Raw genomic sequence first — 21,335 nt, 5'->3', positions numbered from 1 at the left:
TTTTTTCTTTCAATTGTTATACTGGTTCAGATATGCAAAATGAATTAGTTCTAGAGATCTGCCGTACAACATAGTGCCCATAGGCAACAATACTGAAAAAGTTTGAAAGAGCATAGATCTCATGTCAGGTGTTTTCACTCTGAAAGAAAAAACCAAAGGGACATGAGGACACTTTTGGAGGTGATGGATATGTCTGTTACAAAGATTGTGGTGATGATTTCACAGGTGTATGTGCTGTGCTGTGCTGTGCTTAGTCGCTCAGTTATGTCTGACTGTTTGCAACCCTGTAGACTATAGCCAGCCAGGCTCCTCTGTCAATGGGGATTCTCCAGGCGAGAATACTGGAGTGGGTTGCCAAGCCCTCCTCCAGGAGACCTACCAAACCAGGGATCGAACCCAGGACTCCCTCATTGCAGGCGGATTCTTTACCATCTCTGCCACCAGGGAAGCCCAAGAATACTGGAGTGGTTAGCCTATCCCTTCTCCAGCGGATCTTCCTGCCCCAGGAATTGAATCTGATCTCCTGCATTGCAGGTGGATTCTTTACCAGCTGAGCTACCAGGGAAGCCCTCACAGGGGTATGTAAATGTCCAAACTCATCCAGTTGTACATTTTAAAATTGCAGTTTTTTATTAACTATCTCTCAATAAACATTTGCTTTTTAAAAGAAAAATAACCCTAGAGAGTAGTTAAAAGAGTATGGTGGATCTATGTGTGCTGTCATGGAAATATCCTGCATTCATTTTGTTAAGTGACACGGTCAAGAGGCAGAACAATATGTACGTTGTTGATCATGTATGTTAAATTCAATATACATTTCTAAAATTTATTTATTTTTGGCTGCACTGGGTCTTTATTGCTGTGTATGGGCTTTCTCTCATTGCAGTGAGTGGGGGCTACTCTCCAGTTGTGGTGCTCAGGCTTCTCATTGTAGTGGCTTCTCTTATTGCAGAGCACAGACTCCAGGTACATGGGCTTGGTGGTTGCAGCTCACAGGCTCTAGAGCATGGGCTAAGTAGTTGTGGTGCACGGGCTTAGTTGCTCTGCGGCATGTAGGATCTTCCTGGAAGATTCCTGGGATGGAACCCATGTCCCCTGCATTGGCAGGAGGACTCTCATCCACTATACCACCAGGGAAGTCCTCAATATATTTTTATAGTGCATCTACATATGAGAAAGCCTCAGATTAGCTTTAAAGTGATACACATCAGGTTGTTGGGCTTCCCTTGTGGCTTAGCTGGTAAAGAGTCCACCTGCAGTGTGGGAGGCCTGGGTTTGATACCTGGGTTGGGAAGATCCCCTGGAGAAGGGAAAGGCTACCCACTCCAGTATTCTGGCCTGGAGAATTCCATGGGTTCTATAGTCCATGGAGTCGCAAAGAGTCAGACAGGACTGAGCAACTTTCACTTTCACTTTTCATTTTCACGTTGTTAATTGTGGTTGCCTCTGAGGAGGGGGCTGGATTTTGAGGGAAGGGGGAGACTGTAATATATTTGTATTGTTAGAATTTTTTGCAAGAAAAATACATGTACTATTTATTACCTTTGTAATTATAATATTTAAATACATCTAACTACCAAAATAGTAGGTATGCATTAATCCGTTAAAGTAACTGATGCAACAGACAAAACATGTGGACCCACATGGTGTAAGGCAACAATTTATTCCTATACATATGAAGTCCAGTGTGGGTAGACGGGGCCTCCACTGTCATACAACCCAGGGATCAGGCTGCTCCCATCAGTGCTTCCACTTCTCAACTAGCAGTCTCTATGTTTGCTGCTGAATAGGACAGAAAGCCTGGAGGTGGCATACTTGCTCTCAAATACCTTGGCCCGGGGTGTGACAAACACTGTTTCTGTTCATATTTCAGTGTCTGTGTAGTCACACGGGTCTTCCCAAATACAAGTGGATTGGAATGAACGTGTAGAACACATTTATAGGTGACATTAGGCACAAAGGAAAACTAGGATTTTTCTCTGAGGCACAAACTGAGATAAGCGGTGTATGAAGGATGGTGAATTATTTTGATCTTTATTGTTCAAAGGCAGCATGTGTGCCAAGGAATCATCTTCCTCTCCTAGAAGGACTGTGGTTATGAGGAATTCAGCCTCAGTAGATGTTCACTAGAGAGTGATTTCCATGGTCTTTTCTCATCTTCAACTTATAAGGAAGGCTTTTGTAAGCTCACTCATTGGTGTGTGTATTCAGTGTGTTAGTCAGTGGTGTCTGACTCTTTGTGACCCCATGGACTGTAGCCCACCAGGCTCCTCTGTCCATAGAATTCTCCAGACAAGAATACTGGAGCGGTGGCCAGTCACAAAACACATCCCTGCAGAATCTTACCAACAATATTTGGGTCACTTACAAAAATCCCCCATGTACTTTCAAACTGATATCAAGAACCAGTATTCTTTTTAATGGCTGAGTAATACTCCATTGTGTATATGTACCACAGCTTTCTTATCCATTCATCTGCTGATGGACATCTAGGTTGTTTCCATGTCCTGGCTATTATAAACAGTGCTGCGATGAACATTGGGGTACATGTGTCTCTTTCAATTCTGGTTTCCTCGGTGTGTATGCCCAGCAGTGGGATTGCTGGGTCATAAGGTAGTTCTGTTTGTGGAGAATGACATTCTAACATGTATACTATCATGTGAATTGAATCGCCAGTCTATGTCTGATGCAGGATGCAGCATGCTTGGGGCTGGTGCATGGGGATGACCCAGAGAGATGTTATGGGGAGGGAGGTGGGAGGGGGGTTCATGTTTGGGAATGCATGTAAGAATTAAAGATTTTAAAATTTAAAAAATAAAAACTAAAATTAAAAAAAAAAGAAATCAAAATGAAACTAACGCAACACTGTAAATCAATCAGTGTATAGTATTAAACTATACTTCAATAAAAGATAAAATTTTAAAAAGAAAAAAAAATAAAATAAAATAATTCAACTACCAAAATTGAAAAAAAAAAAAAAGAACCAGTATTCTGTAAGAGATAAGACTGTGATCACCAGCTTATTTGAAATACACTTTGAGATTTGTGGGCTTGGAGTGGGGCTGTGGTAACTAGGTATCTAGACTTCACAATCAGTGGTTCCACTGGCAGGGATGGGACCTTCATGTGCAGAGAGTTGGAATGCTCTAATCAAGGGAGGGCAGATGACTCTGAACTGCTTGTGTCACAGGGAGCAGGATGCAGCTCCAGAGGTCACAGTGGAGAACTCGTCAGCATATGAGGTTTGATTTGGGAAAGAGGGCACACTGGGGAAGACCCGGAGGAAACAAGCTATAATGCAGGGAAGTGCTGGAACAGGACTTGTGCCCATATGTGAGCAGACTCAGCTATCACAGATCCCTGGGGCTAGTTAGTGACAAGGGGATCCTCAGCAAATGAGGCCCACAGATAAGCCTCAAACTGTGCTTCATCCTCATATTCACTTTCATCAGGATTGCTTTTTATACTTTGAATGGAGCATCTTGTTTTTTAATCGTATGTGATACATCTTGTACTAGTGAGAATAACAGAGAATGAAGAGACAGGTCTGCCTCGGGCTGGAGGAGTGGACAACTGTGGGCTCCAGAAAAATTTGGACCAGGGGTCTAGTCCCAGCTGTTTCACTTATCAGCTATGTGAGCTTGAGAAAACTACAAGTTCTTCATCTGCAATGTCTGATAAACCCTACCTTGTAGGACTGTTGGAATATATGCAATGAATATGAAGCACTTGACTAGCGTCTTTAATGTATGGCAGGTATATGATTTTTTTTTTTTTTACTGCAGATGGTACCACCCTCCCCTCTGCAAAGATTTTTGTTATATTAATTTGGGTGGTATCACCAAATATGATGCAGCTTTCCGCCTAATGATCCCATAATTCTGCTTAGCAAGAAAAGCAAAATAAATTCCCCCATTTGAGGATTACTGAATTTGTGTGGGTGGTTGTCTATCCCAGTTGGATGCAACTCCAAGGTCCTAGAATTTGTGTCAAGGACCAACAACTTCCCCCTGGGTGCCTTTCCATCCAAATTGCCTGTATTTTTATTCATTTCTTCACCATCAGACATGGAGCCCTCCCTTAAGAGTTTGCAAAATTACACCCAAGATAACCTAATTAAAATGCCTTTCTAATGCCTTAGGAGCTGGTTCTCAGCATTCCACCCCAAGGGAGTATCACCTTATTTCTCAGAAATTCCTTGGAGATGCTGTACATAAAACAGCTAGGTTGTGGTCTGTGTTCAGCTGCACGTGAACAAGAGCACCAGACACCTTCCATTTCTGCCCAGGAGAAGCTTTTCCTCTGGTATATTGATACTAAAGTAACTGTTACAAGCAGGTTTGCATTCCAGGGTTTTGTCCTCCAGCGCTGAGTAAACACCATTTGTATACCTGGCCTCTGTTCATCAGTCCCACAGCCTCATCTAGCCTACCACCCAGCTTAAATGAACAGGATAGCCCACTGAGAGACTTGTATTTTCCCCAAACCCCAAACTACCATTCCCCAGGGAATTTGCACTCTATTGTTTTCAGCCAAACATCTTCCCCCTCCCACTTCTCCAAACCCCATATTTGTCCCCTTACCTCCTTACTCCTTTAAGTCTTAAAGAGTATTTTACCATGTTCTGTATAATTACTTCTCCTTAACTGTACAATTCTAAAGGCAGGGGTGTTTTGTATCTTAGTTTCACCATTTCTAACACAATAGTTTTCAAAGAGCAGATGTTCAATTAATATTTGGGGAATGAATGAGACAGACAGCATGAGTTCCAGTTTATAAACGTTTTATTTCTCTTATGTTCCTTAATAAGCTAAGCAAAGCCAGGCATGTATCTTTTATTTTTATAGAACAACAGATTAAAATGATTAAGGGAAACCAAGAACTGCACATTTTTAAAGATTTTACCCCCCTGCATGTTTTCATCCCAGTAATTTTACTGTTGCATTTTTTCACATGTCCAAAGAAGTGCCTTTTACCATGCCATGTTGTGTTGTTCTAGTTCAATATATACTAAAGGTTTCCCAATTTATGTTGCAAGATAATAAAACTCTTATATTAAATCTATTAGATTAAATCTAATATGTAACCAAAATCACTAAGTTTAGATTCTGAAATGTATATCTTCTTTAAAAGAAAACATTAAGGAAAGAAAGAAAGGAAGAGAGAGAAAGAGGAAAAAATAGAAAAAGAAAAGAGAAAAGATTAAACTCTTGTTTACTATATAGAACAGAAACACAAAGATGATATTATAATTTTCCCTGTGGGCCCACCCTGGTCATCCACAGCTTAGAATGTTACTGCTCTTTTTCAACCTAAAAAAGAAAAAAAAGAGAGAAAGGTAAAATTTTAAGTTAGCAATATATACCAGGAACTCCAGGATGGTATACACTTCTCCAGTCCCACCCTGGCCCTCCACTGTTAGAATGCTGACACACCTTTTTGAATTTCACTTAGCCTGGGAGGAGGTGCTGGCTCTGGCTCTAGAGCGGGCACTGGCCAGGGCAGCAGTACGAGCCCTGGCTGCAGCTCTGGCTCGGGCTCTCTCTTCCTCATCTCTCAAAGCCTCTTGATACCAGGATGGGAAGGCAGTGGGGACGGTATCGTGAACCTTGGCTAAAAACTCCAGGACTTTCATTTTGCTGGTTTCAGCATGGGCTCTTGGGCCCCACAGGAACTCATAGCGTGGAGGCTCACTGTTGGCCACCTGGCGGTACTCCAGGTACTTGAGCTGCACCAGATCTTCTGTGAGGACCTTCTTGGGATCCCCATAAATGAAGTGCTTCCTTTCAGCATATACACCCATCATATTCAGCACTTCCCAGATCGCCTCTTCAGGGGCGCAGTTGCCTCTCATGAAGATCACACCAAGCACAATCATCAGGATGCCGGTCTTTGGCATGTGCTCATATTCATTCAGAGCTGAATCATAGGAGAGGTCTAGTTTGTTGACAAGGGTGTAGCAGTGCCTGGTAGGATCCACTTCCTTCAAATCAACACCAAAAGCCAGCTCCATATGATCAGAAGCTCTCTTGAGGATCTCATTGTAATGACTCTTGTACTGTTTGATAACAAACTTCATCATCTCTGCCTTTCTAATTGGCTCTTTCTTTTGATACTTCTGCAGCAGGAACTGCACCAACAGAACCACTTTCTTATTTAAAATCTCACTGAGTGAGCTCTCAGCGCCCTTGGGGAAGCTTGTGCTTTCCGCCTTTGGGCTATTGATATTTTCAGCTGAGTTGGTGCCTGAACTAGCTGCAGTAGCACCAGTGGCTCCCTCAGGTGCCTCAGGAGTGCTGGGTGTCCCAGCAGCAGGCAGATTCTCAGGTCTGTCCCCAAAAACCGAAGAAGGGGACTTTCCTGCTGCTGCTGCCCCAGAGGCCTTAGCAACCTCTAGGCCCTGGGTCTCAGTACGGGCCTGGCGGCGTTTCTCACGGGCACGGAGCTTACTCTTCTGACCCCGAGGCATGATGACTGGTCAGGGACCGCAGACAGTTGCTCAAGCTGCCAAGGTTGATGAAGAGCTCACCCTAGAAGACAGAGGAAAAGAAGGCGTGTATAGCCTCCATAGGGAGATTCTTCTATCTTGGCTCCAAGAACAACTGCTTTTGTTGATCCCCTTAAGGGTACCGTTTTAAAAACCCACAAGACAGAGGCCAACGGAACTCTGTGGGCCGCCTCTGTTCATCAGGGGCTTGTCACCTTAATTCTAACCCAGAACACTGAACTTGACTCCTGACCAGTCCTTTTACGACTCCTTCTGCTGACTTGAGGCTTCCCCTTCAGACCAAGGCTTCCCATCCCACAAATTCTTCTGGTGGAAGTAGCGGGGTGTTGGGCCTAACGGTCACTTTGAGCCACTCGGGGGTTGACGGTCGGGATGGCGCAAGTTAAGATAGGGAGGGGCTCTACGGGACCACCCGAGTTCTGGGAGGAGTGTGTCCCTTTACTTCTAACAAAGATTGTCTACCTGGACACTTGTCCAATCCTGGAACTCGTCCCTCTGTAGATATACGAGGCCACACCTCTCCAACTGAAGCCTCGAGCTCCGCGGCTGCCGTGGCGGAAGGCAGGGAGAGCACTTCCGGTATCGCCCAACTAGGTTTGCCAGCATTGAGGGCGGGGGGGAATCGGTTCTGGAAGGGCCTCCCTGTCTGTCCTGGCAGGCGGAGAAATCGTGCAGAACTCACATGAGGGAGTCTTACCTGACTCCTGACAGGGCCTGGGACTTCTTCCTCTGCTGAGCTAAGTCAGCTGGCCACAGACCAGGGTTCTCATTTCCCTCGGAACCCCCAGCAGGAAGTAAGGGGTAGCCTGAGCCTAGCAACCATGTCTAGGGCCTACCAAGACTGATAGTGGGCGGGGGGGGGGGGGGGAACGGCTCTTTGTGGACTCTTATTTTGGAGTGGGCTCTCCCCTCAGTCCTCACTCAGTTTCTTACCTTGATGCTTTGTAAGTGAGCTACTAATCTGATAGGGTGCCAGACCAATCAAGCAAGGCATAAATCTATAAATAATTTAAGGGGAATTGACTACTGTACAATACTCTACTCATCATGAATAAACAGAAGATATGTTGCTCTATGTAAGATTTCTTTTACCTAAGTCTGTCAGTAATTTTTTTTACATTTACTTCCATAAACATCATGTGCATTGTTGTTCGTTTTCTTTTGACGTATCTTTTGGATAGCACTGCTGTTTTGAATGATGTATTTACCATTATATATCCTAGTTACTTATTTTGTGATAAGAGTCCTCCTATTGGGACTTACCTGGGGGTCCAGTGGATAAGACTCCAAGCTCCTAATGCAGGGGCATGGATTCAGTCCCTGTAGGGGGTCTAAGATCCACATGCTACGGGGTACAGCCTTTAAAAAAAAATCTTCCTGTTGATATAGTGATCTTCTGCACCAGCTTTTGAAGTTTCTTATAAATTTGAATAGTTGGCAGCCAGTTTCCTTGGGGTTTTTAATTAGAGAATCATATTACCTTTTTTCATTATTCATAACTTTGTTTTGGTATTGCTGTGTATGGCTGTATACTGGCTCTGCAGTCCAGTCCAGGTTTGAACAGTAGAGTTGGTACCGTACCTCCATGCCCTCTTCTGGACTTTACTGGAAATGTTTCTAAAGTTTCACACTTAATATATTTGCTATTGATTTAACAATATGGAAATTCCATTCTAATGTAAGTTTTCTAAAAGTTATTACCATGAACTGGTGTTGAACTTTTATCAAAGGTTTTTTCTTTACTCCTACACTTGATCAAATGCTTTCTCTTCTCTGTCTGATAATATAGTGAATTCCAATGTGCTTTGTTGGCAAAGCCATTCCAGAGGTGACACTGAAATTCTGTTTGGAGATCCATACCGTCTGTAGTTTCCTTTGTGGTGATGTTGTCAATCATTGAGGATCATCACTGTCATCCATTAATCCACTAGAAACTGCTGAGTTGTAATTCTCTAATTCTACCATTCATTCTCAAGACTATTACCTGAAATATATGTATAGGTAGAACCCTCTGTTATCCTCTCCTTTTTTTTTTTTTTGAGGTGAGCCTTCAATAGCCCTATTTTACTGCCTAGATAGATAGACTGATAGATAAAGAAAGCTAAATCTCTCTGTCTAATCAATATCAGAACGCTCTTTAGCCCAAAATTGTTTTATGTTTTTTGTAATTTTAAATAGCAAAAAATCTTGCTTGAGAACTAAACCAGTTAATAACTGGTTGAATAATTCATCTGCTATTAATTACTATTAACAAGCAGCATTGGGGTAATCAGTGTTTAGGCCCTAGAGTTTGTCACATGATATAGTATTTGTGCTTACAAATAGTAATGATTTTGGAAGACATAGAAAATATTCCTATGATTTATTCAAAGTCAGCATTCTTTAAAAGGGTATAGTTTCTCTATTCTTTCTATATAGCTATCTAATCATTATGCTAATTGAGTTTTATTGTTTTCTTTATAAATTCTAACATGGATTATGGCAAATAGTGTAAGTGTTATTACTACTTTAGTTTATACACACGTAGACATAAAACCAAATTGTGGCACTCTGTCCTCTGGGTTCACAATTTATTTAATATAGGCCTGTCCTAATGAACTTCATATTAGAACTCCATTAATGTGATCAATGCAAACTTATCTGATTTTTTGAGTAAATATGCTAATATGCTCTCAATTTATTAAAAATAATTTTTCCAACTTCTCAATTCACTTGTTAGTAATTTAAATATTTAGATTTTTTAATGAATATTTACTTCTTGAGTAAGTGACATTTTTGGTTGTTTCTAAAGTAATAAGTCTGGAAATAAAGAATGTTCTGGAGCAAAGAGACTCAAACTGTGAGTAAGAAGTCTTAAGTAAGAAACAAACTGTTAGAACTTTTTTAGAGTTCTTTTTTTTTAAATTAAATTTTTATTTTTGCTTTATTTTACTTTACAATACTGTATTGGTTTTGCCATACATTGACATGAATCCACCACAGGTTTATAACCTCCCTCTCCCTCTGTGCTTCTGCCCATGCTGCTTCTCCCTGAATGGTATAATAATGCCTTCTCAAGCACAAGGCATTTAGAGGGATTCGGCCCCTGATAACAACTGGAGCCTTTCAGTACATGAGGACTTTGTTCACCTTTACTTTCTTTTCAGTTCAGTTTAAACAAATTGTCCACACTTAGGTCTGCTGCATCCAATACCATTTCAGCCATTTCAATGGCCACACTGCCAATGAAGGACTGAATTTCTGGAGTCTTCCTTATCCCTATACCTCATCCTCTAAAACATCTGCTCCAGCCAAGATAATGATATTAATGAGGAACAAGACCATTTTAGATCGAGGCCATTTTAGAGGAATGGAGATGCACTGTCTTCAGTGAGCCAAATACCTGTGACAGCATACTCAGAATGACATAGCCAGGAGTCGCTTTGTCAGCTTAAGTGAACTCTGTTTTTGAACACATAAGTTTGCTACTTGCCAGGCAACCAAAATAACTGAGTAGAGAGTTTATTTCAGAAATAGAATATGTTAATATGGCTTAGTAAATGGAAGATAAGGAAATGTTCTAAGGGTACATGTTACTGAGTCAGGACTAGAACTAAGGTGAGGTGAGTAATAAAAACATTGTCTCTATTTTAAATAATTAAATAAATAAATACAAAGTTATACATAAAGACAGGATCTGAGCCTGCACTTGTATGACCCTGAGAGTGAGTGCTTCACTTGTCTAACCCTGTTTTCAGCCAGTGAATGGGTTTTTTTATGTATAGTATTTTCTTATCATGGATTTTGGCAATTATTTTAATTTTTTAAAATATTGATTTGGGACATAATTTATCTTGATTAGTGAGATTTTTTTTATCCTCCCTCATCCTCAAATTTTGAAGTCAAGGTGAATGCCTGACTTTTCTCATCCTGGTCCTGGTGAGTCTTTAGTGTTTAATATTGATCATGCCCTCACACTTTTGAGCATTATTACTTAATTATCACTTGCCTTGTTTTGAATTTTAGGTATCATTTCACTGTCTGCTTTTGTGATCTTGAGCAATAAAATTACCCTATCAGAGACTGTTAAAAAAAATGTTTAGAATAGAGACTACGGATACTCTTTTTACTGAGTTGGTGGGATGATTAAATAAAAGTATATGTGAGAAAATACTTCACAAACTTTACAAATTGTTAGTTGCTTAGAAATATTTACTGGGTTGCAACTGAGAAAGTCCTAAATTCAGTTTTGATCCATTCTTTGAGATACCCAGTGGCTTAATTTGCCATTGCTACATAGTAAGATATCACAGACTCAGTGGCTTAAGATAACCCACTTATTATCTCCCAGTTCTGTTGGTCAGTTGTCTAGGTACAGTTCATTTGTGTTCTCCGCTCAGGTCCTTACTCTCAAAGTGTCTTGTTGGCTGAGCTGTGTTCTTATCAGGAGTCTTTGGGCAAGGATCCAGTTCAAGGATTAAGGTTGTTGGCAGAATCAAGTTTCTTTTGTTTGTAGAACTGAGGTCTCCTTTTTATTGCTGGCTGTCAGACAGGGGCCATTCTCAACTCCTAGAAGTTGATTGCATTCCTTGCCATGTGGCCCTCTACATTTTCAAAGTCCACCATGAAAAATCTCCTTCATGTAGAAGAATTTCTGACCATAATGGTAGCTGGAACTTCCAAGTTGCATGTACTATACTAAATTTAAAATGAAAGGTTTTAAAGCCTCTAATGCTATGCGTCCTGTTTTTGCTTTTTACTTTTTTTTTAAAACAATTGTGCCTGATGACTGTTAGCAAATATCGAATACTGGGTTATTTTATGCTTTTAAAATCTGATTAGTTGGGAGGTTTTGATTTGTTGCTCATTTGTTTTCTTATTATTTTCACTCTTAGTGGAATGTTAGAACTAACTCTCTTAGTTTATGTATGTTCACTCATGGGGCAGATAAGAAGTCATGGGAAGACAAGTTATCAACTACTATAAAATAAGTGAGAAGTACTCCAAGAAAGAAGCAATTGTGACTGGGAAAATTTAATTATCCTAGTGTCCAAGACTGTTTTAAATCTAAAGTGTGGCTGAACTATGGAATGGGACACACAGGTTTCCCCACCCCATTCTCTAAAACATCTGTTTGTTATTGAGTCACAGAGATATGAAGAGAAAGAGTAAGGAGGGAGGACAAATATTTTAAAGTAAAAATAATAATAACTATGTATTTGTTGAGGACCTATTATATTCAAGGAAGTGTGCTGTGTCTATTATCTTACTTCACGTGTGGCATGGGTTTCACTTATTGGATAGTACAGGCAAAGAAAGTGAGGCTCATAAGATTAAGAAGCTTTCTTTCATCCATTAGTTTTTATTTACTAAACCAGGATTTTGACCAAAGTCGTGAAGATATCAAAGGCTTAGACTGAAAAAGAGATAGAGAAGAAAGGTGTCAGAGAAGTACCCCGCCCCCCGCCCCCGGTCAGAAGTGGCAGTTTCCTTGACAGCAGATAAGCAACTTTATACAGTTTTATTATTGCATTCAACCCTGTTCATTACTTTCTGTTTTAGCCTTTTCTTTTTTTTTTTGTTTATACTATCACTTATAATTTTGATAAGCAAAATAATAAACATTGGTCTCAACTATAAATTAGTATTAAAGTCATTATAAAGAAAAACTTAACATGATATTTATTATAGGAACACTTAATGATAGGACATTACTCATGATAAAATTATCTTAAACATTCAGTTGAAGACTTTTAAGAAATATGCTCTTAATTTAGCTCTTTTTAAAAGAAACCATGTTATTTTTAATCTGGTGGACAATTAGATGTCTTTTTTATTCAAGTCAAAAGTGGAGTCTCAAGGTCAGATTTATGTATTCTTAGAGCAATTGAACATGTTATTATTCTATACACTTTGAATACCAACTTGACTTCATGTATTTTGTTCCCACTTTAATATTTTTCTGAATGCAAGACATTATAATCCTTAATTCAACAGTATTTTATTGATAAGGAATTCAACCATGCAGTGTGCTGGGAGCTGAGGATAAAATGATGAGCAAAATGTGGACAGACCCTACCTTCATAGAACTTACCATCTAGTGGGAGAGACAGACATGTATATTACAAACTTAAACATTATGTGTGGAAAGGACAGATAGATAAAATAGTGTGATACTCTGATTCAGTAAGTTTGCGAAGGCTGTCCTGAAGAATTAGTATCTTAACCTAGGAAAAAGGATGTATATGAGTTAGATTGACAAGCATAAGGTGAGGTTTGAAGACTGTTCCTTAAGGGACCTATACAAAGGTCTGATTAAGAGTAAAGTTGTTGGACTGAAAGGAAGAGCACATTAGCTTGAGTGTGAAAGTCAATGGGGAGAGTGTAGTGAAAGAGTTCAGGGTTTCTTCTTAGATGCAAAATAAAACCACTAGAAGTTTAAAAGCAGGCAAATGACCTACCCAGATATGCATTTTGTAATGATCACTGTGGCTGCAGTATATATATGTGTGTGTGTGTGTGTGTGTGTGTGTGTGTGTGTGTGTGTAACAAAACAGGGAAGCAAAGCAAGACAAACAAACAAAAACCACATAGGAAAAAGAATTCCAGATACTTGAACCGTATTCCAGGGTTGTGACATCAGAGATGGAGAAATTTGGATAGATTAGAAAGCTGTGTGTAGGTACAATTTACAGGACTCCTGTGCTTGTTGGCACATGGCTGGTGTAGGAGAACATAGTGTCAAAAATACCCATTTACATCCAGGGCCTGCACAACTACATTCATGAGTGCAGTGTCTACTGAGATTGGGAATTCTGTGAGTGTACAATTTACCACAAGTGGGAGTCATAAAAATGGATGTAATTTGGAGTTTTGGTTGTGTGCTCAGTTTAAAGAAGGTTGTGTTTGAAGCACTTTTGATAAATATTCAAGTGAAGATGTCAGATAAGCAGAAATATATATATATATATATATATATATATATATATATATATATATATGAAGCTGAATATTAGAGAAGAGATCTGGGCTTGAGATGTACATCGGAAGTCATGAGGAGGCATTTGAAAATGGAAGCATTGAACATGAATGGACATGACAAGGAAGAGAGTACAGAGTGAAATAAAAAGTATGAAGGCAACCCAACATTTTAAAAATGGATAGAGAAGCATACTCTTTGTAGAAGACTTAGAACATAAAGAAAGCTATTTGATCACCCGTAATTCTGTTGCATATATATATATACATATAATGATTTGGTGCCACAGCTTGCAATTCCTATGAATATCCAATAAACATTTTTACTTTTTTTTAAAAAACATTTTTACTTTTAATCAGCAGAGATAGTAATTTCTTTTTTTTTTTTTTTAATGCCTTAACTTGGTTTGTCAGCTTTGAACTATATTCTTTGTTTTTTTTTTTTTTTAGTTTTTTTTTTTTTAAATTTTAAAATCTTTAATTCTTACATGCATTCCCAAACATGAACCCCCCTCCCACCTCCCTCCCCATAACATCTTTCTGGGTCATCCCCATGCACCAGCCCCAAGCATGCTGCATCCTGCGTCAGACATAGACTGGCGATTCAATTCACATGATAGTATACATGTTAGAATGTCATTCTCCCAAATCATCCCACCCTCTCCCTCTCCCTCTGAGTCCAAGTAATTTCTTATTCAATTTGATGAACACCCAAAATCTTGTTAAGCTACAAGCATATGAAAATAATGAATAAAGAAATAAATATGTCCTATATAAGGGCTTCCCTGGTGCCTCAGTGGTAAAGAACCACCTGGTAATGCAGATGATAAGGGAGACGTGGGCCCAATCCCTGGGTCAGCAAGATTCCCTGCAGAAGGAAATGGCAACCCACTCCAATATTCTTGTCTGGGAAATCTCATGGACAGAAGAGCCTGGACTGGCTCCAGTCCATGGGGTCGCAAAGAGTCTGACACGATTTAATGACTGAACAACAGCAACAACATAAAGAGTTAAATCTCTTAATATATACTCAATTACTCTAGTTATGGCATCTATAGAATTTGGTGAAATTCAGTTGTGTACTGTATTTGCTTCAGAAAAACTCATTATCACCGTTTGAAAAATAGCGTAAAGCATATGTTCTATTGATGATGGCATCATGCTGCTATGTGAAGGACAACACATTAGATTTACATTAAATGTATAAAATAGAGCAACTCATTATTGGCTTTTCCTAGACTGAGTCATCTGTGTTCTTATTAAAATGAATATTAACTTTTTTTTCTAATTTGATTTCAGTTTGAACAGCTTTTAAAAATGCCAATATCTGCAAGCATAATACATTTTAATGCACCTAAAATTTATTTAAAAGAAAATGATTATGTGCATTGTACTTATATATAAATGTGAAACTGATGGCAAAGCATATTATGATTAATATGTGATATTTTATATTTACATTACAATTGTTTTCTATTTTCAGTGATACATAGTTGATGGGTCTGTTGCAGTTGTACTATGTATAATGTAAGACACCAACTGAACCTTAGGATGACTAAGATATTTAAAAATTTATGTTTTCAGAATGATTCAATAAGCTTTGAAGCAATTAACTTCTTCATGGCTTAGAGTCATGTTTTTTCAAAACTTAAGAAACTCTCCAGAATTATTAAATTTCATGTTCCATTGCATCTTCATTTAATATTGTGATGGTTATTGAGACATATGTACATTTATTGTCCCTTTAAGGAAGTTATGTGTAGAGGACACTGGACTTTTAAATAAAAATAAGTAATCCCTATTAAACTTTAGTTTTAATCTAGGTCTTTAATCTAGGTTTTAATCTAGGTCTTTAAATGTGGGTTTTATCGTAGTTTTTTTTTAATAACTCAGTTTTTATGATTTGACACTTTTGAAGGTGTAGAGGATTTCACTAAACAATAAGAAATCTCTGAGATATTCATGGCAGTGAAGTGTAGGATACATAGATAATAAAATATAACCATTGTTGAGATTTTCATATATTATCTTTGTATTAATATACTTCTGTATTAATATACAGAGATAATATATGAAAATCTCAACAATGGTTTTAACCAACTCTTCCCGTTTATACTCCCATGCCAAACCATTTCCTGTTTGAATGAAACTAGTTTTTGTTTCCTTTTCCTGATTCTTGGACTGATGACTGGATAAATAACCCAAAGACAAACACCAAAAAAGAGAAGTCATATAGCAGTGACCGAGCCATAGCTGAACTAGATACATCAACATCAAACAAAAACACTATGAAGAAATAAAACAGAACAAAACGAAATAAAGCAAAACAACATACATATTTTGTGAAACACTTATAACCCTGGTGTAGACATGTCAATCACAGTAACAATCTGTTCTTTGACACAGTGAATTCTGAACCATTTGCACCACTGTGTAGCAATAAACTCATGATCAAGTATATACATAATAGCTGTGTTACAACAGAAATTTAGAAAAAAAAAGTTTTTACATGTAAAATTTTTATCTGGCTTTTGTAGAGGAAATACTTAGCGGAAGACTCTTTAAAGAGATATATTATTGAAATTGTGAAAGGCTGGTTTTTTGTAAGAAGAGAATTTTATAAGGCTGAAAGCTGCTTTTAAATAAAGAAGAAAAAATGACATATTACTTCAGTGTTTTCAGACACAATATCTGATTATCTCAATGCTAAAATGTGTGGTTATATATTGTTCTTTTTCACAGAGCATGGATGAGAAAGGAACTCAGGCACGGTTAAGCAAAGTGATTTGTTTGAACTGTGTAAAAAGTACATTTCACAGAGCGTGAAAGTGAAAGTCAGTCAGTTGTGTCCAACTGTTTGTGACCCCATGGACTGTAGCCTGCCTGACTCCTCTGTCCATGGAATTCTCCAGGCAAGAATACTATCCTTTCCCTTCTCCAGGGGATCTTCCCAACCCAGGAATCGAACCCAGGCCTCCTGTCTTGCAGGCGAATTCTTTACCATCTGAGCCACCAGGGAAGCCCTTCAATATTTGAATATTTTACCGTTCAATACTTCAATATTTGAATATTTTACCATTCTTTCCTTCTATTCCCAGGAACTAATTGCTCTAAATTAGAAAGATAGCTGTTCTGGGAGAATTTTCTTCTTGGTGACACTTTGTTTAAAATGCTGTGAAAAAAAAAAAAAGGAAAGAAAAATAGTAAGAAAGAGGTAGAGAAATGTAGTGACAGTAATAGTAGTAAAACTGCTAGAATTAGCCAACACAGTGGTAAAGACTATAGTAAACAACTCAAGACACCATGAGATAAAGGTGATAAGGAGAATGTGTCAGAAAGTTCCTAGATGGATCTTCTTTCCTGTGCTTATTGAACTGTTGACCAGTCCTTGTGCATACCTGGTTAGGGGTCTAAATGATGCTTGAATATGCCTGATAACTTATAATAGACATTTTAACATATTTGCTGAATGTCAGGATGAACATATTGTTTATAGTACAAAAAATTGAAATTTATATATATTTTAAAAAGAATGCTTAGTCATTTTGCATAAATAATTTTTGTAGGGAATGTCATTTTCAAGTAATTTTATGTTGTTTAAAGTCTCATTTTAACAATTCTAGCAATAAGTCTAATGTACCTTGGCTGAGTAGATATGGAACCAGATTTTGCCCTGGAAGAGCTACACATGTTTAGTTCTTTGAATGATTTGTTGAATCAGTTAGCTTTTGACACAATTGTGTTGTATTTTTAAAAAGCCCAGATTCAATGCATGCAGTAAGTGTTTATTTCTCCCTCATGCTTATGCAAGTTGGCTGAAATTTTGTGATTCTGGCTGAGTTTGTTTGGGCTTGGATCCAAATTGAAGCTAGGATCCAAGTCGGCTACATGTGTCTCTCACTGTCTTTGCTCCAGGGGCTACTTTGTAGCCTCTTCTCATGGCAGTGATATAATATGCATGTATGAGAACAAGTTGTAGGCCACAATCATATAAGCACATTTCCAGTCTCAGTTTGTCATGTCCACTAACATCCTGTTGGCAAAATCAAGTCATGGCCAACTCCAGCATCAGTGGATCATAGATATATACTTTTCTCATCCAGGTCAGTGTGGAGAAGGTGGGGAGTGACTATTTTAACAATAGCTTAATCTATCATCCATACCTTAATCAGAATGGAATCTGCCATTGAGTTTTTTTTTTTTTTTTTTTTGCTTCCACCTCTTTTTTTGCCATTGAGTTTTTATTATGGATCCCCAGAAAACAGACTATTTTCTTCTTGTTTCACAAAGAAAATAGCATAGTAGCTAAAAGTGTTTTAAGGTCAGCAAATCTTTAAGACATTATTTGTTCATAAACCGTGCAAAAACTTGAGGGCATTTTGCACCACAGGCCTATGTAATCAAAGCTCTCTCACATATATACAGATATTTTGCTCATTCTTAGTTTTTTGAAATTCTTTGTCAACATTTGTAAAAGGTGGGAAGGACTCTCTAGATGATTGGACTATCATATTAATATTTAGAAACAAGAAGGGGTAAAATACAATCCACTGACTCAGTGAGATAAAAAAATTATTGTATTTTTAATTAGAGCTTTGTCAAGGAGGTGCAAAAATAAAATTCAAACTGCAGATTTGTTGATTGGGCTTAATAAAGGCTTGGGACTTTTGAATATGCTAAAGATTGGCAATTTTCTTACCAGGGCTATCATTAGTTAGAAGCAAACATTTGCTAATCCCATTTCTATGATGGAGACTGAGTTATCATATTTCTGTGAGGACACAATAAAATTTGATTTACTAGTTTGTATTTTGAAAGCCACTGGAAACTATGAGGCCTCCCTCACTATCATGGCTTTTATTAAGCTGCTTAATTTGACAACTTATATTTTATCTTTTTAAGTTTCAAAATATGAAAATTTCTGAAAATCACCCGATGTTTTATATCAAAATGTCTTTACAGAAAGGAATTACTCTTGTTCATAAAGGAATTCTGAAACCACATACAGAAAAAATAACAGAATTTCATCATTCCTAAAGTTTATCATACTGTTATTAATATTATACTTAATTTTATTTGTAAAAAGAGAAAAAAAGACCTGCTGTTTTATGTCATGAAGATTGCCTTCGGCAGTTGAGTCACTATATTCTACATGATGAAAATTATTTTTCTGATGGTAAAGGTACTACTCTTGACTTAGTACATGGAGAACTGAATGGGCCATGAGAGACACCTCTGGGTTGATACTTAGGGAAAAAGCATCTACACGTCAATGGTCCTCTAACAAATAGTTAATGAGGAGCTTTCAAGTGACATCTGTTGGAACATTTGTCTCAGTTCAGTTCAGTTCAGTCGCTCAGTCGTGTCCGACTCTTTGCGACCCCATGAATCACAGCACGCCAGGCCTCCCTGTCCATCACCATCTCCCGGAGTTCACTCAGACTCACATCCATTGAGTCGGTGATGCCATCCAGCCATCTCATCCTCTGTTGTCCCCTCCTCCTCCTGCCCCCAATCCCTCCCAGCATCAGAGTCTTCCAATGAGTCAGCTCTTCGCATGAGGTGGCCAAAGTACTGGAGTTTCAGCTTTAGTATCATTCCTTCCAAAGAAATCCTAGGGTTGATCTCCTTCAGAATGGACTGGTTGGATCTCCTTGCAGTCCAAGGGACTCTCAGGAGTCTTCTCCAACAACACAGTTAAAAAGCATCAATTCTTCGGTGCTCAGCTTTCTTCACAGTCCAACTCTCACATCCATACATGACCACTGGAAAAACCATAGCCTTTACTAAATGGACCTTTGTTGGCAAAGTAATGACTCTGCTTTTGAATATACTATCTAGGTTGGTCATAACTTTTCTTCCAAGGAGTAAGCGTGTTTTAATTTCATGGCTGCAGTCACCATCTGCAGTGATTTTGGAGCCCCAAAAAATAAAGTTTGACTCTGTTTCCACTGTTTCCCCATCTATTTCCCATGAAGTGATGGGACCAGATGCCATGATCTTCGTTTTCTGAATGTTGAGTTTTAAGCCAACTTTTTCACTCTCTTTCACTTTCATCAAGAGACTCTTTAGTTCCTCTTCACTTTCTGCCATAAGGGTGGTGTCATCTGCATATCTGAGGTTATTGATATTTCTGCCGGCAATCTGGATTCCAGCTTGTGCTTCTTCCAGCCTAGCATTTCTCATGATGTACTCTGCATATAAGTTAAATAAGCAGGGTGACAATATACATCCCTGATGTACTCCTTTTCCTATTTGGAACCAGTCTGTTGTTCTACATCCAGTTCTAACTGTTGCTTCCTGACCTGCATACAGGTTTCTCAAGAGGCAGGTCAGGTGGTCTGGTATTCCCATCTCTTGAAGAATTTTCCACAGTTTATTGTGATCCACACAGTCAAAGGCTTTGGCATAGTCAATAAATGCAGGAATCCCTTAGAAGAAGTGGAGTAGCCATCATGGTCAACAAAAGTGTCTGAAATGCAGTACTTGGATGCAATCTCAAAAATGACAGAATGATCTCTGTTTGTTTCCAAGGCAAACCATTCAATATCACAGTAATCCAAGTCTATGGCCCAACCAATAAGGCTGAAGAAGCTGAAGTTGAATGGTTCTATGAAGACCTACAAGACCTTTTAGAACTAACACCCAAAAAAGATGTCCTTTTCATTATAGGAGACTGGAATACAAAAGTAAGAAGTCAAGAAACACCTGGAGTAACAGGCAAATTTGGCCTTGGAATACAGAATGAAGCAGGGCAAAGGCTAATAGAGTTTTGTCAAGAGAACGCACTGGTCATAGCAAACACCCTCTTCCAACGACACAAGAGAAGACTCTACACATGGACATCACCAGATGGTCAACACTGAAATCAGATTGATTATATTCTTTGCAGCCAAAGATGGAGAAGCTCTATACAGTCAGCAAAAACAAGACCAGCAGCTGACTGTGGCTCAGATCATGAACTCCTTATTGCCCAATTCAGACTTAAATTTGTCTCAGGAATCACACAACTTCTTGATCATTCTCTCTTCCTGAGAAAAAATACGTAAAATAATATAGCAATAAAAAATGAAGTAATATATCCTTCATATAGGTATAAATCTGCCCTCAGTAGTTATTTGTTGAATGGCTGAATGACATTTTGTCTATAGGATACAAAATACATTGTGTCTATTGAATACTTTATGCATGTATCGGTTTACTCATAAGCACATATAAATAAATATATTAAAAATTTCTCATCAGGATTATATGAATTCATAGTTAAGAGTATATTGAAGTGAGGATCAACTAAGTAATTTTCCAGGCCTAGTGAAAAATGAAAATGTAGGGCCTTTTGTTCAGAAGTTACTGAGGATTTCAAGATGGTGACAGCAGAGCCTTGAAGTAAGCATGGGGATTTCTAAGCATGGTCCCCTTTTCAACTGCAGAGGTAGCATGTCCATGAAGCTGGTTCTGATTGAGTATGTGCTATGTATAGAATGCCTTTTCTTTCATATAACAAAAATAATAAATCATTGTCTTTGGGAAGCTTTTTAAATTTCTTTTAGCATATGTATACATATTTGCATATATATGTAATAGATATGAATAAACATATTTATTGTATATTATGCCATATAATTTCAACATGGAGAGCCTACTTTATATACTTACTATTATTTATTCGAGCTATGTAGTCAAAGCATTGATAGAAGATCTGTAGTATTCTGAATACATCTTTCAGGATCTTATCTGATTCCTGTGTTGAAGAGGGGGTGAAGATCAGCATTCTCCACAACTTTCAGGGTTGAACTAAAATTCTGAGTGTGTGACTTATCCTTAATTCTTTCAGATTTCCTCCCATTTAAGAAGCTTCTGACGTTTGAAG

General features: G+C 38.3%; 1 protein-coding gene across 1 annotated transcript; it reads right to left on the bottom strand.

Moving 5' to 3' along the window:
• Window positions 1-5,446: 5,446 nt before the first annotated feature.
• Window positions 5,447-6,516, bottom strand: LOC101116122 (melanoma-associated antigen B18). The gene has a single exon (XM_027963272.2). It carries the CDS (start codon window positions 6,467-6,469, stop codon window positions 5,447-5,449), a length of 1,023 nt encoding a protein of 340 aa, XP_027819073.1. The 5' UTR covers window positions 6,470-6,516.
• Between the last annotated feature and the right edge of the window lie 14,819 nt (window positions 6,517-21,335).

This window comes from Ovis aries, chromosome X, assembly GCF_016772045.2.
Source record: "Ovis aries strain OAR_USU_Benz2616 breed Rambouillet chromosome X, ARS-UI_Ramb_v3.0, whole genome shotgun sequence".
In the NCBI taxonomy this organism is placed as follows: Eukaryota; Metazoa; Chordata; class Mammalia; order Artiodactyla; family Bovidae; genus Ovis; species Ovis aries.
This window is presented reverse-complemented; position numbering and strand designations above follow the sequence as displayed.

What these genes read in the sequence shown, in the direction of transcription:
- LOC101116122 (XM_027963272.2), bottom strand. Translation starts at nt 6,469, where the DNA reads ATGCCTCGGGGTCAGAAGAGTAAGCTCCGTGCCCGTGAGAAACGCCGC.